Source organism: Dermacentor andersoni, chromosome 8 (assembly GCF_023375885.2).
Source record: "Dermacentor andersoni chromosome 8, qqDerAnde1_hic_scaffold, whole genome shotgun sequence".
Taxonomy (NCBI): Eukaryota; Metazoa; Arthropoda; class Arachnida; order Ixodida; family Ixodidae; genus Dermacentor; species Dermacentor andersoni.
Window position 1 is genome coordinate 124,366,920 of NC_092821.1, and position 12,539 is coordinate 124,379,458.

The 12,539-nt window shown below is 43.4% G+C and overlaps 2 protein-coding genes across 3 annotated transcripts in view; one reads left to right on the forward strand and one right to left on the reverse strand.

The window, feature by feature from the left end:
- Pms2 (mismatch repair endonuclease PMS2) overlaps positions 1-12,539 on the forward strand; it is a 66,028-nt gene that overhangs the window by 14,993 nt on the left and 38,496 nt on the right. The gene's annotated exons all lie outside the window — the stretch shown is intronic.
- On the reverse strand, positions 1,602-10,582 carry LOC126525545 (U-scoloptoxin(16)-Sm3a). 2 transcript variants are annotated; one of them, XM_050173445.3, is made up of 4 exons: positions 10,466-10,582; positions 9,554-9,666; positions 4,413-4,524; positions 1,602-1,929 (listed from the first exon to the last, which is right to left on the reverse strand). In XM_050173445.3, exons 2-4 carry the CDS (start codon positions 9,639-9,641, stop codon positions 1,782-1,784), a joined length of 348 nt encoding a protein of 115 aa, XP_050029402.1. In that variant the 5' UTR covers positions 9,642-9,666; positions 10,466-10,582; the 3' UTR covers positions 1,602-1,781. The 2 variants fall into 2 exon arrangements, with proteins under 2 accessions (XP_050029402.1, XP_054923717.1); XM_055067742.2 differs by having other exon boundaries at positions 10,413-10,582.

The window sequence follows — 12,539 nt, forward strand, 5'->3', positions numbered from 1 at the left end:
ATTCGTTGAACTGCAGCGCGCACAGAGGACTTATGACGCAGCATAGCTTAACAGATATTGAAGCAGTGCACTTACATCTGATACGTGCACGAAAACACAAAAAGGACATACACAGGCGCTGGACAACACAGTACAGTGCCTGTGTATGTCCTTTCTATGAGTATGTACGTGTACGTGTCAGATGTAAGTGCGCTTGCTTCAATATCATGGCTCACCAACTAGACCATCAGTATCGTTTGAGCTTAACAGGCTGGTATATATGTATGGAAAAGGATGGCACGTATATACGCCAGCTGACTAAAATGAGTATGTGCAGAACCATTTATCTTTCAACGAAAGTTAAAAAAGACAGTAACAAATAACAAATGTGTGTTTAACAACGTATGCGTATTTGTACACATCCTTTTCCCGAAATGATCGGAAGCGACCGCTTACTGATTTGATTGTACGTTAGTATCCCTCGCCTTCTTTCTAGTTTTCTTGTTTTTCTGTGTCTGTTTCCGTTGACTGCCGGCACGTTCGTTCATCGATGCGCAATGTCATTTTTTTTCCCCGATTGTATCACTCCCTTCCCCCTTCACTTCTGCCTTTCCCCTTATATAAGGTATCCGTCTTCCGTCAATAAAATTTAGTTGACAGCGCTTGTGTCTCGTCCTTGTTACTTTGTGGATGCATGTGTTTGCGCTGTTACAATTTTTAAGTCAATCGGAGCTGCGAGTTCGACGCTCGTTTGTTAACTCTTTACCTGCATATCCTTCGTGTTTCGTGGGCGCTGTAGCTTGTTCAACAGGGAAAAATTGCGGACTCGCTCAACTTTCAGTTCTTCTGCGCACCGCAATAGGACTTGTGTTCTGGGCAAGTACATGGTACGTGCCCAGACTCAAGTCCTATTACGCTGCGTACGGTACATGGTCTTGTTCCAGGGTCGTACAGTTGGAACAGGTGGTTGTAGCTCTTGACGAAGCCCTTCTACTTGCAGGCGACAGCAAAGGCGAGGTCTACCTCACGTGGAATCCTCACGGAAATTACCTCCGCCCTTGGAAGGCTGAGGACAAGTGAGATAGCGGAGGGGAACAAGAAATCTGTCTCATGTCGGAGCGAATTTAGCCGCGCTGGAATAGAAAAAGAGTCAGGGGCAGAAAGTGTTGGTGGATGTGTATTCAGGAGGGTGCTATGTGTTTTTTTTTTTTTATCTGTCATGTGATCAAAAAGGTGTATACGCTCTGAAGCTCGTGCATTTTCCGTCAGAGATATTGAGCTCTACATATTGGCTTCAGCTGCTTGACGACACTCAAATAATCACTGTATACTCATATGCAAGGGATCCTCTATAAGGAGGAGGTTGCCTCATTGCGTCATGTATGGCCTGGAGCTCAAAGTATAACCGAGTCAGAACAGCCATCGTGTATTCCTTTTCTTTTTCTTTTTTTTTGAATGGGCAGATGTCTGGGCCTGACCTGCGAGGTCTGTCTCAGCAGTGCGTGCACGTGAGTCAGCATAAAGTGGCAGAGGGTGTAGCAGTACTGCTGTGCCGTTTTTTCTGCTCGAAAGGACCCGGTTGTTGTCTTGTATGAGTCGGACTGCTTTATGACAAAGCACACTTCTATGCGGGCACTTTTCGTGCAACCCAATTTTATTTGTCCAAATGTACCGCTCGCTCCCTTCCGTGTGCCCTATAAATTATGCCTCCCGTTATGTATAACGATTTGCTCAGCGTCCAGTTTACTTTGAACGAGGAATCCTTGTTCAGTTCGAGTTTCGTCGTCGAATCAGCCTGGCGCTCAGCACTTGGTGAGGCTCGACAGCAGAGCGGTGATGTTGACCGGCTTCAGGCCGGTCCTCTTGCAGACGGCGTGTCGGCAGCACTTGGGGAAAATGCCCGTCCCGTTGACGAGCGTGCAGTTTGGCGGCGCCACGATTGGTCCGCACCTGCGAGGCACGCAAATGCGGCGTGCGACGGTTTTGCGAGTATAGTTGAGACAAAAACAAAGACAAAACGAGCACTCGGAATTCTTTTTTTTTAAATTAAGTTATGGCGTTTTATGTGCAAAAACCACGATCTGATTATGAGACACGCCGTAGTGCTCCGGAAATTTGGGCCACCTCGGGTTCTTTAACGTGAACCTAAATCCAAGTACACGGGTGTTTTCGAATTTCACCCCCATCGAAAAGCGGCGGGATTCGATCCCTCGACTCGTGGTTTTTTGTCTTCATGAAACGTGGCCATAGCGAAGGTGAAACAAAAAACATGAAATGCACAGAACGGGTGCTGCGGCTTCATGCCGCGGGCCATTATTAAGAGGAAGCTCTAGCTGGGGGTTCAACTCCGGTTTACCCATTAAATACATATAAAACGTAGAAATGCACTCAATAGACAAACTCTGAGTCAATTTGAAAGAATTTTTCTTTTATTTCGGAAAGGAAGATCAATTGTGCCTTATTTATCTAAATATTTGTGTTATTTATTTACCCACAGCGCCTATAGTGGTATCACGAGGGGGGGGGGGGGGGGGGGAAGACATAGTTGAGAAATACAAGCAACTCAAAAGCAATGAAAATAATTGTGATCAACGGCAAACAGTTACCAAGCACAAGCACATCATCACAGTGATGACGCTGGATGGACACAATATATAACTTCTCTAGCCAGTTGGTTCAACCACCCTTTACAGATCTGGGGAAAAAAGAATTCTTAAATGAATCTTTCCTACAACAGATTTCCTTCATATTAAACATATCACCCCTGCGCAATGACAAATAAGTTGACTTAAACAAATATAACTCATTGTTTATTTTGATTCAGGACTTGGAATTTTTTACAGATTGCCGAAAATCAGTAAGTTAATAAAAAAACGAAGCACAATTTTTACAAGGTCGTAACTATGCGCCAAAAACACATATTGTGGGCAATTCTGTAAACAGCAGTGTTAAATGGTGGAGCCTGTGATGCAAGCCGAACTGGAAAGAAAAAGCGAGAATGTAGCGAAATTTAAGGAATATCTTCCAATTATTTACTTTTTCACGTTTGGTCAATGTTCTGAACAGCGCACCACCTACTCGTTATCACCATGATGAGCCGCTCGTGAGCGGTAAATGATAAAAAATCACGCATGAACTCCCCTGGAAGTTGTCTAAGTATGCGTAAGCATTGTGCCAGTTGCTCATCTCTACGCAGCTGTCATTATCAATGTTATGCTTTATCAGCTTTATCGGACTATATCCACCCTTATGAACCCTTATCTGTCGCTTTCAGCCCTATCGGAATAGATCCGACCCTTAGCAACCCTTATCGGTTATTATCAACCTTATCGGACTTAATCCGAGCCTTATCAACCTTTATCGGTCGATATCAACCTTATCACAATCTGTCCAATCCTTATCAACCTTATCGGACATGATCCGATCCTTATCAACATTATTGTACTTGATCCGGCCCCCAAGAACCTTTATCGGTGCTTAATATACCTTATCAGAATTGCTCTGACCATTACAAGCTTTTATCGCTCTTTGGCACCTTATCCATCCGCGTCGAACCATTATCAATTGTGACGAGACTCATGTAACCCCTCATCACTCCTCATCATCCTTATAAACTCATCGACTGCTTATCTGTCAGTGTCGCGCGACGCGAAGCGCACGAGTCCTCAGAGATCGGTGGCATTTCGGTCGGTGAAGGAACGCCCCAATGGAACATATCGGGGATGTGGTGTGTTTGTCATTAAATTTTCGCGAAGTCTGAATTTTCATGTGTACAATGCTCCAAGTTGGCTTTACATGTGGTCGTAGAGATGGCTTCTATTCCACTATGGCACCAAATATTTCAACAAAGCCTTCACAGAAACTGTTATCCTTTGACATTTGTGCCGCCGGTACAACACATTCATATGGTTTGCAAACGTGGGTTTGCAAGCCCAGTGGGCAAAACATTCGGCTTCTGAGCGTGGGATCATAGGTTCGAAATTAAGTACCGTCGACCTTTTTCCTTTCTAATCTATTTTGTGTTATACATTAATTTACTTATAGCGATTCGTCTTACGTGACGGACGAGTGGACGGTTTTGTTCGTTGGGTAGGTATAGAAATACGCATTTAAATATTAATAAAATGGGCGCGTAAAGGAATCATTACATTACAGAACGTTTGTAATGGCGTCGTCATGGCCGCCATCTTGGGTTACTAGCAGGTCGAGAAGCTGCATAAACACAAAAAGTGACAGCACGGCAGGCACGTCTTGCACCGAGAGACAAATCGATGACGGCGACAATACGGTGAAGAACGGTTGCCGTCAAAGAAGAAATGGTGCTCCGGCGTCATCGTGGCCGCCATGCTTGGGTATACCGGCACGGCAAGAAGCTTCGTCCGCGACGCCACGTGAAAACAACCTATACCAGTCAGGAGACAAGGGATACGTACCCGATAATTTCGACAGTTTTAGCCTTGGCATCGCATGTGCGTGATTCGCACGGTTTCTCCAAGTTGACCGACTTCCCGTTCTCGATTTCCGTTCCGTTCAGGACGCACTTGCCTGCACACGCCGAAGTGAAGCCCGTCAGTCACCCCTCTATCGCTATGTCACCCCTCTATCGCCCCCCCCCCCCCCCCCTTTAGCTCGGGCCCAACTCCGACGCGGCCTATTCAAATACATGTAAAACGCAAAAACGTTTTTCTGAGATAACGAAATTTGTTGCATTTGAGAGAGAAAGTTAAATTCTAGTGACTGTAGGAAGCGGAATTTCGATTTATGGCTTGAATATTGTTAAAAAGATTTTAATATATTCGACAGCTTGAAAAAAAAAATAGAAGCACGTAGTTTGCAAATTCATAGCTCTGCATCAAGAACAGTTATCGCGGTTCTGTAAACAGCATCCATTAGATCATTTAAAGCGGACAAATTCGATATGTCATTTTACATCTTACGTGAATTCGTTACGTTGTTTACAAGGGTTCTGCAAAAGCTGTATTTACATATTACTAAATTTTTCTATATTCATGTGTAACATATCAATTTTGTCCGCTTTAGATATACTATTAGATGCAATTCACAGAACTGTGTTATCATTTTTTGTCACTGAGTTACAGAGTTGTAAACAAGCGTAAGACAGCGGACATAAGGAAGTATAATATGGATAGAATTGAACAGGCTCTCAGGAACGGAGGAAGCCTAAAAGCAGTACAGAAGAAACTAGGAATAGGCAAGAATCAGATGTGTGCGTTAAGAGACAAAGCCGGCAATATCGTTACTAATATGGATGAGATAGTTCAAGTGGCTGAAGAGTTTTATAGAGATTTATACAGTACCAGTAACACCCACGACGCATAAGGTGAGAGAGAATAGCCTAGAGGAACTTGAAATCCCACAAGTAACACCGGAAGAGGTAAAGAACGCCTTGGGAGCTATGCAAAGGGGGAAGGCAGCTGGGGAGGATCAGGTAACAGCAGATTTGTTGAAGGATGGTGGGAACACTGTCCTAGAAAGGTTGGCCGCCCTATATACACAATGCCTCATGACCTCGAACGTACCGGAATCTTGGAAGAACGCTAACATAATCCTAATCCATAAGAAAGGGGACGCCAAAGACTTGAAAAATTATAGACCGATCAGCTTACTGTCCGTTGCCTACAAAGTATTTACTAAGGTAATCGCAAATAGAATCAGGAATACCTTAGACTTCTGTCAACCAAAGGACCAGGCAGGATTCCGTAAAGGATACTCAACAATAGACCATATTCACACTATCAATCAGGTGATAGAGAAATGTGCGGAATATAACCAACCCTTATATATAGCCTTCATTGATTACGAAAAAGCATTTGATTCAGTCGAAACCTCAGCAGTCATGGAGGCACTACGGAATCAGGGTGTAGATGAACCATATGTAAAGATACTGGAAGCTATCTATAGCCGTTCCACAGCCACCGTAATCCTCCACAAAGAAAGCAACAAAATCCCAATAAAGAAAGGCGTCAGACAGGGAGATACGATATCTCCAATGCTATTCACAGCGTGTTTACAGGAGGTATTCAGAGACCTGGAGTGGGAAGAATTGGGGATAAAAGTTGATGGAGAATACCTTAGCAACTTGCGATTCGCTGATGATATTGCCTTGCTTAGTAACTCAGGAGACCAATTGCAATGCATGCTCACTGACCTGGAGAGGCAAAGCAGAAGGGTGGGTCTGAAAATTAATCTACAGAAAACTAAAGTAATGTTTAACAGTCTCGGAAGAGAACAGCAGTTTACGATAGCTAGCGAGGCACTGGAAGTGGTAAGGGAATACATCTACTTAGGGCAGGTAGTGACCACGGATCCGGATCATGAGACTGAAATAACCAGAAGAATAAGAATGGGCTGGGGGGCGTTTGGCAGGCATTCTCAAGTCATGAACAGCAGGTTGCCACTATCCCTCAAGAGGAAAGTGTATAACAGCTGTGTCTTACCAGTACTCACCTACGGGGCAGAAACCTGGAGGCTTACGAAAAGGGTTCTGCTGAAATTGAGGACGACGCAACGAGCCATGGAAAGAAGAATGATAGGTGTAACGTTAAGGGATAAGAAAAGAGCAGATTGGGTGAGGGAACAAACGCGGGTAAATGACATCTTAGTTGAAATCAAGAAAAAGAAATGGGCATGGGCCGGACATGTAATGAGGAGGGAAGATAACCGATGGTCATTAAGGGTTACGGACTGGATTCCAAGGGAAGGAAAGCGTAGTAGGGGGCGGCAGAAAGTTAGGTGGGCGGATGACATTAAGACGTTTGCAGGGACAACATGGCCACAATTAGTACATGACCGGGGTAGTTGGAGAAGTATGGGAGAGGCTCTTTGCCCTGCAGTGGGCGTAACTAGGCTGATGATGATGATGATGATGAAACTTGATACTTTCGTTTTTTGAAAAGTTTTGATTTGTGCCAATTTTTTATGAAACATTGACGACCTAACTCAAAAATTCGAAACCGACAGTCACTAGATCTTAAGTTTTTCTTCTAAATGCAACAAACCTCGTCAAGTTTGGTGGAGTTGTTGCAGAGAAAAACGCATTCTCCTTTTACATGTATTTAGATAGGAGAACCCGAGCTAAAGGTTCCTCTTAAACCCAACCGCGTATCTTCAAGTCTTACGGAATTTCTAGAAATCGCCTGTAGCTGATGGCCTAATTCTAGTCTTTGAGCTGGATTATTCAGAGACGCGGACATTGCTTGCGCGAGAAAGCGAAATACATAATCAATTAAGTGATGAAAATTTAATAGTGACCTTCTTAATTAATTACTCTGCGGCACGTATTGCAATTTACCGATTGCAGCCGGGGACTTTGCAAGGCATATCCTCTTAGAACGAATTTTGAGCATTGCGTGGGTTTCGAGATATTCACCATCAATATAATTATAAATATATATATATATATATATATATATATATATATATATATATATATATATATATATATATATATAACGTTATTTTACGCATTGAAGCGCGAAAGTAACTCTAACGCCCATGTATTTCATCGCACGCTTTTCCCTTGCTTTCTCCGGCTTCACTGTCAGTTTGCTTCATATGGTTGTAAGAAACAAAAAAATCTTGCTCCTTAATTTAGTGGCCCTTAACCTATTCGCTCAGATGTATTTGTATACCTGTTCTTCTCCGGAATGGAAGCGCTCCTTGTGTCCATTTGTTCTCCGTACGAAGGCAGCAAGCGAAGAAGTTTCGCGCAGGGGTATCGCCAAAGTGTGTGAAGATGGGCGTTAAACTTACTTTTATGCTCCAGTGCATAAAAGAGCATCTTGTTAACAAAGTAAGCGAAACAACAGTGCATTTTTACGGCGAGTTTGATGGTGCATATATCGACACTGGCGTCATTCTGGAAATTCATTCCAAGTGGATACTTGTAAGCTCGCCGGCTACTATTCCTGAATTGCAATATGAGCCGTAAGGTATTTAATTAAGAAGTTAATTACTAATTATTTGTCAGTCAGCTGAATGTGTTTTAATTTCTGGCGCTAGTAATGTTCACCTCTTCGAATAATCCAGCTCAAGGACAAGAATTGTGGTATCTGCCACAGGCGATATTTGAACATTTCATAAAATTTAAGAATGATCCCCTGGTATATTTGATGTTCCGAATGAAGTAAACGTAATAAATTAGCATTATTTCTGTAACTAGAAAGAATACAGGTACCTTCAGAATCAGAATCAGAATCGGAATCAGTTTTTATTTTCCTCAAGGAAATATGGACCCCAGGCAAAAAGCTGCTCATTGAGCAGCTTGACGAGGCCTGGGGCCCTACAGGCAGAGGCAACAGCGGCAAAACAGCAGTGTGTGTCGTACACCCGTTCCAGAAAAAAAAAAAGAAAGCAACACGAGAACCAAATAAAAAGGAAGAAAGAAACTGTTCGCACCAAGCTGTGAAGAACGAGAAAAAAAATTTACATATACATACACCAATACAAAACTGTATTATACGCTAACATGTTATATTCACAGGTACACGCGCAAACACCCGTAGAAGTGGCGCGCATACGTCCATATATATACATATATGTACGCACACATATACATTCACATATACACACGCCCATGGCACACACGCACCATATTACCTAGAGGGAAATCTGGCGCTGCTGCGCTATGGTATGCATGGGAATGCCGGTATATTGTGACTTCGGATTGGCATCGTTCATCGAAAGCCAGGCAAGCACCGTTCCGTCTGTCACAATGATTCATTTTCTACTAAAACAGCACGTAAAAACTGTTTTAGCTTTATTATTACACAAAAACATGTTTTGTTTAATTATGAGAACTTGTTATTGCATGTACTATTATATGATACGTAAAAAGTATCAGTGGATGAGTACAGTATTAGATAAGTACGTACACTTCACTGGAAGATGTAATATGCGTGAATGGAAACATTTTATGAAGATTTTACTTTAAGAACGCATTATTTGTGTAGCCATATCCACGTTTTAGACGAAGCCTCTTACAACACCAGCCAACACGAGCCTCGCAGAGACACATAGCGTCATTCCCATGACGGCACAGCGCCCCTTAGGAAACTCCCACAGACGGTGGCGCCAGATTTCCCTCTAGGTGTTGTAGTGAGAAACTCTATGTCTAAATCTAACTAAATCAAGTTTTAGCTGAAAACTGTGGACATTGCCTGAATACATTACTTACATACATACATACTTCTTTTGCTAGTACTGCTACTACTATACTACTGCTAGCTACTGCTACTACCACTACTACTCATTAGTGCTACTACTAGTGCTATACTGACCACTGCTACTGCCAGTGATACTTTTACATACAATAATACATACTTCTTTTACTACTACCACCACCACCACCACCACCAATGAAGCACAAAAAGCTTTCGTAGACGTCTGCAAAACGTCTTTGAAGGAAAATAAGGACCTTTTTTGCAGTCTCATCTGAGCAGTAACTTAGCCGTAGACTTCTGCAGACCATTGTACGACTATCAGCCTCCAGCGTCAGTGATCACACGCCTGAGATAATGCAGCCGCTGCGATCAAATCTGCAGCGCTAGCTTACCCTTCCGGATCTGAACGTCGATGAGTCCGACGGATGCGTCGCACAGCAGCCACAGCAGGGCTGCCAGCAGGGCGGACACGTGGTTCATCTTTGTGCACCGGGCTTGGCGAATCCTGCCCGAAAGCACGAGAACACCTCATCGCGTCTGCTCCGAGTGGGCGCATGGTGCTTGCGGCATTTCCGGCTGCCGTGGTTTGTTGACTGTTACTGATTCGTATACCAATTTTGTTAAAAGCTCTTGCGCTAGTATCGGGCTCTCTATACGCATATGGAAACTTCCACCACTTACAGCCCTCCTTCTCTCTCCTTCCATTTATCCCGGCGCACGATTAATAGCAGGTCAGAGGAACAAACCATAGCCAACCCCAGAAAATGGGAAACCAGTCCTGCGGAAGCCCGCAAGGTGGAGTAAATTTCATGAAAGGCCAAATTGTCATTCACCCTCACTAAGCTGTGAAGGAAACTTACATGGGCTTTTTGGAAGAAAAAAAGAACTTCGCTGTTGAAGAAAAATTCGTCCTGGTTCAGGAACCGAACGCGGGAAACACCATTCTAGACTGGTCTCTACCACGTGAGCCAACCAATCTGAGCGAACTTTCTTCTTGAGAAAACCGCAGGGGTTTCCTCTGTAGCATCGTGCTACGAACGGGTGGATATGACAAATCTTCCTTTCAGTCAACCTCAGGCAGACCATCGTCAGCATATATTTGCCTTCGTAATATATTTGATTAAAATTTCTCGTTAGAATTTTCATGGCAAGTTTTAGTGAGGTTCACAAAATGTACTTAGCAGACTGTCAGATATTTAACGTTGAAGTGGAGCGTTTGCAAGAAAAAGAAAAAGAAAAGTCGCAACACACATTCACGTAAACGCCTTGCACTTGGAGCTGTAGCGTAGTCGCGAATGTCTCACCTGGGCTACGGGCTTCGACCGTGGGCATCGGTAGGCGCGGAATACCCGAGGCACACGGAATCTCGGCGCAGCGCGGCAGCCCGTTGTTCCCAGGCCCCGCTGCGCAAAATTAATTTGCCAACTTTTCCTCCTCCGGTCGTGTTTCACTCGTCGCGTGACTTTAGCGACCTTCCTCTTGATGCGGCAGCTGGACGCCCGTGTGGTTATGAGACACGCATAAATATGACGGGGCAAGTTGCTTATCCATGGAGTTCTTTCTGCAGGCGCTTTTTCTCTTATAGTGCCTAGCACATTCGCAAGAAATCATTTCGATAGGCAGAAACTCCGAAGTGATTACGTGAAAGCCACGTAATAACAGGGTTTCATTCCCTGCCGAAAATGTCGAGAGAGAGAGAGAGAGAAAAGGGGGGGGGGGCAGAAATGAACTGATGTGAGAGTCGACGTGTTTAAGAATAGCGAAAACAAGGTTTCGCGTGTCTGCTTACAACAGATATAGCTGCAGTAAAGGAATGAACAGTATAGAGCGTTGGCGTTGTTTTGAATATGACAGGCGGCAATTATTATGGAAGTGACAAACTCTTTAAGAACGTTTACACTCTTAGGGGCGTATCTTGACTCCTAAAAAATATACGTCACCTTACTTGCGTTCTGTTTCTTGAAAACTCTGTGCTCGGTACTTTCCTGTCAAGAATGCTGGGTTACGCTGGTAACGTGCGTGTCTTTTGTGACCTGGAAGTGCAGGGCGTGCGGTGTTTGTGAGGAAATGCTCACAAGCTTGACGTTAATTGTCTGGGGAGAAAATAAACCCTAAAGAGGGAAAAACTTTCTTAGAGATACAGAGAGCATAGAACAGCGTCACCGACTGCGGGTCTCAAAATAAAGCTGTTTCAATTTCTTAAACGTATTCATTAATTTAAAAGAGTTCTCATAAAGGTAGAGAGACGTTTTTATATTCGAAATTACGAATACGATTGGAACAGTCATTGCTATTGCTATTCGTATTCGCCAGGAAATGAGAATCAAAATTGTTGAAGTGACTGCAGAGAAAAAAGAAAAAAGATTTCTCCTACTGCCGAGCTAACGCTCCTTCCTGATAACAAGCGATATCTTTCTTGCCAATATGGTTTTTCCGTGTCTGACCGTCTTCAGCTCATGGAATCACCATTACAGTTAAGTGAGCGGCCCACACAATTAGCTACGTAAGTAACGTAAGTCCTCCTAACAAAGTAATCATCAGAACCGAAAATGAATGTGGTTATAAGCAGTATTTCTTTGAAAGCATGGCGACTTTAAAGGACTTATATATAGTAACGTGGGAAATACAGTCGAACCTGTTTACAACAAAAAAAGCTTATGTGCCAGAAATATTTCGATATATCGGTAATTTGATGTAGAGGAACTTGTAGTTCGGCTAATTGGTGATTGACTTTAGTAAAGCGCTTCAGAGCGCAAAAGAACACACTCACATGTACGCGCGCAAGCGCTCAGGCACAACACCCCCCGCCCCCCCCCCTTAAATAAAAAGGACGCCCGCCCCTATTCTTTCTTTAGGTGAGAATTTTGAGCAGAATCTTGAGATAGCGTATACATCTGACGTTACTACAGTTGAGGAAGATTTATACCGAATTAGGCTGGGACCTATTTGACAAGAAACATTTTATCAAGTTCTATAGGTGAGGGTCAATATAGCTGACGGTAGGGTCAGTATTGAGTTTAGAAAGTTTTAAAATGAGGAGCTCATGTGACATCGAATTGAAAGCATAGGCAAAAAAAAAAATCCAGTTAACTGACGTATGGTGACATCAACGACGCGGGAAAGACCATCTGTGAAAAATAAAAGCTGGGCTTCGAAGGAAAATAATTTTCAGAAAGCATGTTGACAGATTATGAAGAATGAGTTTGATTCTAAAAAAAGAACTAATTGAATGGGAATAAAGTTCGGCAGCATGTTACAGTCCTGTAACACATGAAGGCCTGGCTGCACACGTGGTAACGCATTAAGTTATGCGATCGGAGGGGTCAGACTTCTTGCAAGACATAAGGAGCCGCAGTATGAAGTAAACGTATGGCGCTG

Coding starts and splice junctions, on each gene's coding strand:
- LOC126525545 (XM_055067742.2), bottom strand. Junction 4,525..9,553: donor CGACGTTCAGATCCGGAAGG/GTAAGCTAGCGC, acceptor CGGCGTGTGCAG/GCAAGTGCGTCCTGAACGGA. Junction 1,930..4,412: donor AAAACTGTCGAAATTATCGG/GTACGTATCCCT, acceptor CGTGCCTCGCAG/GTGCGGACCAATCGTGGCGC.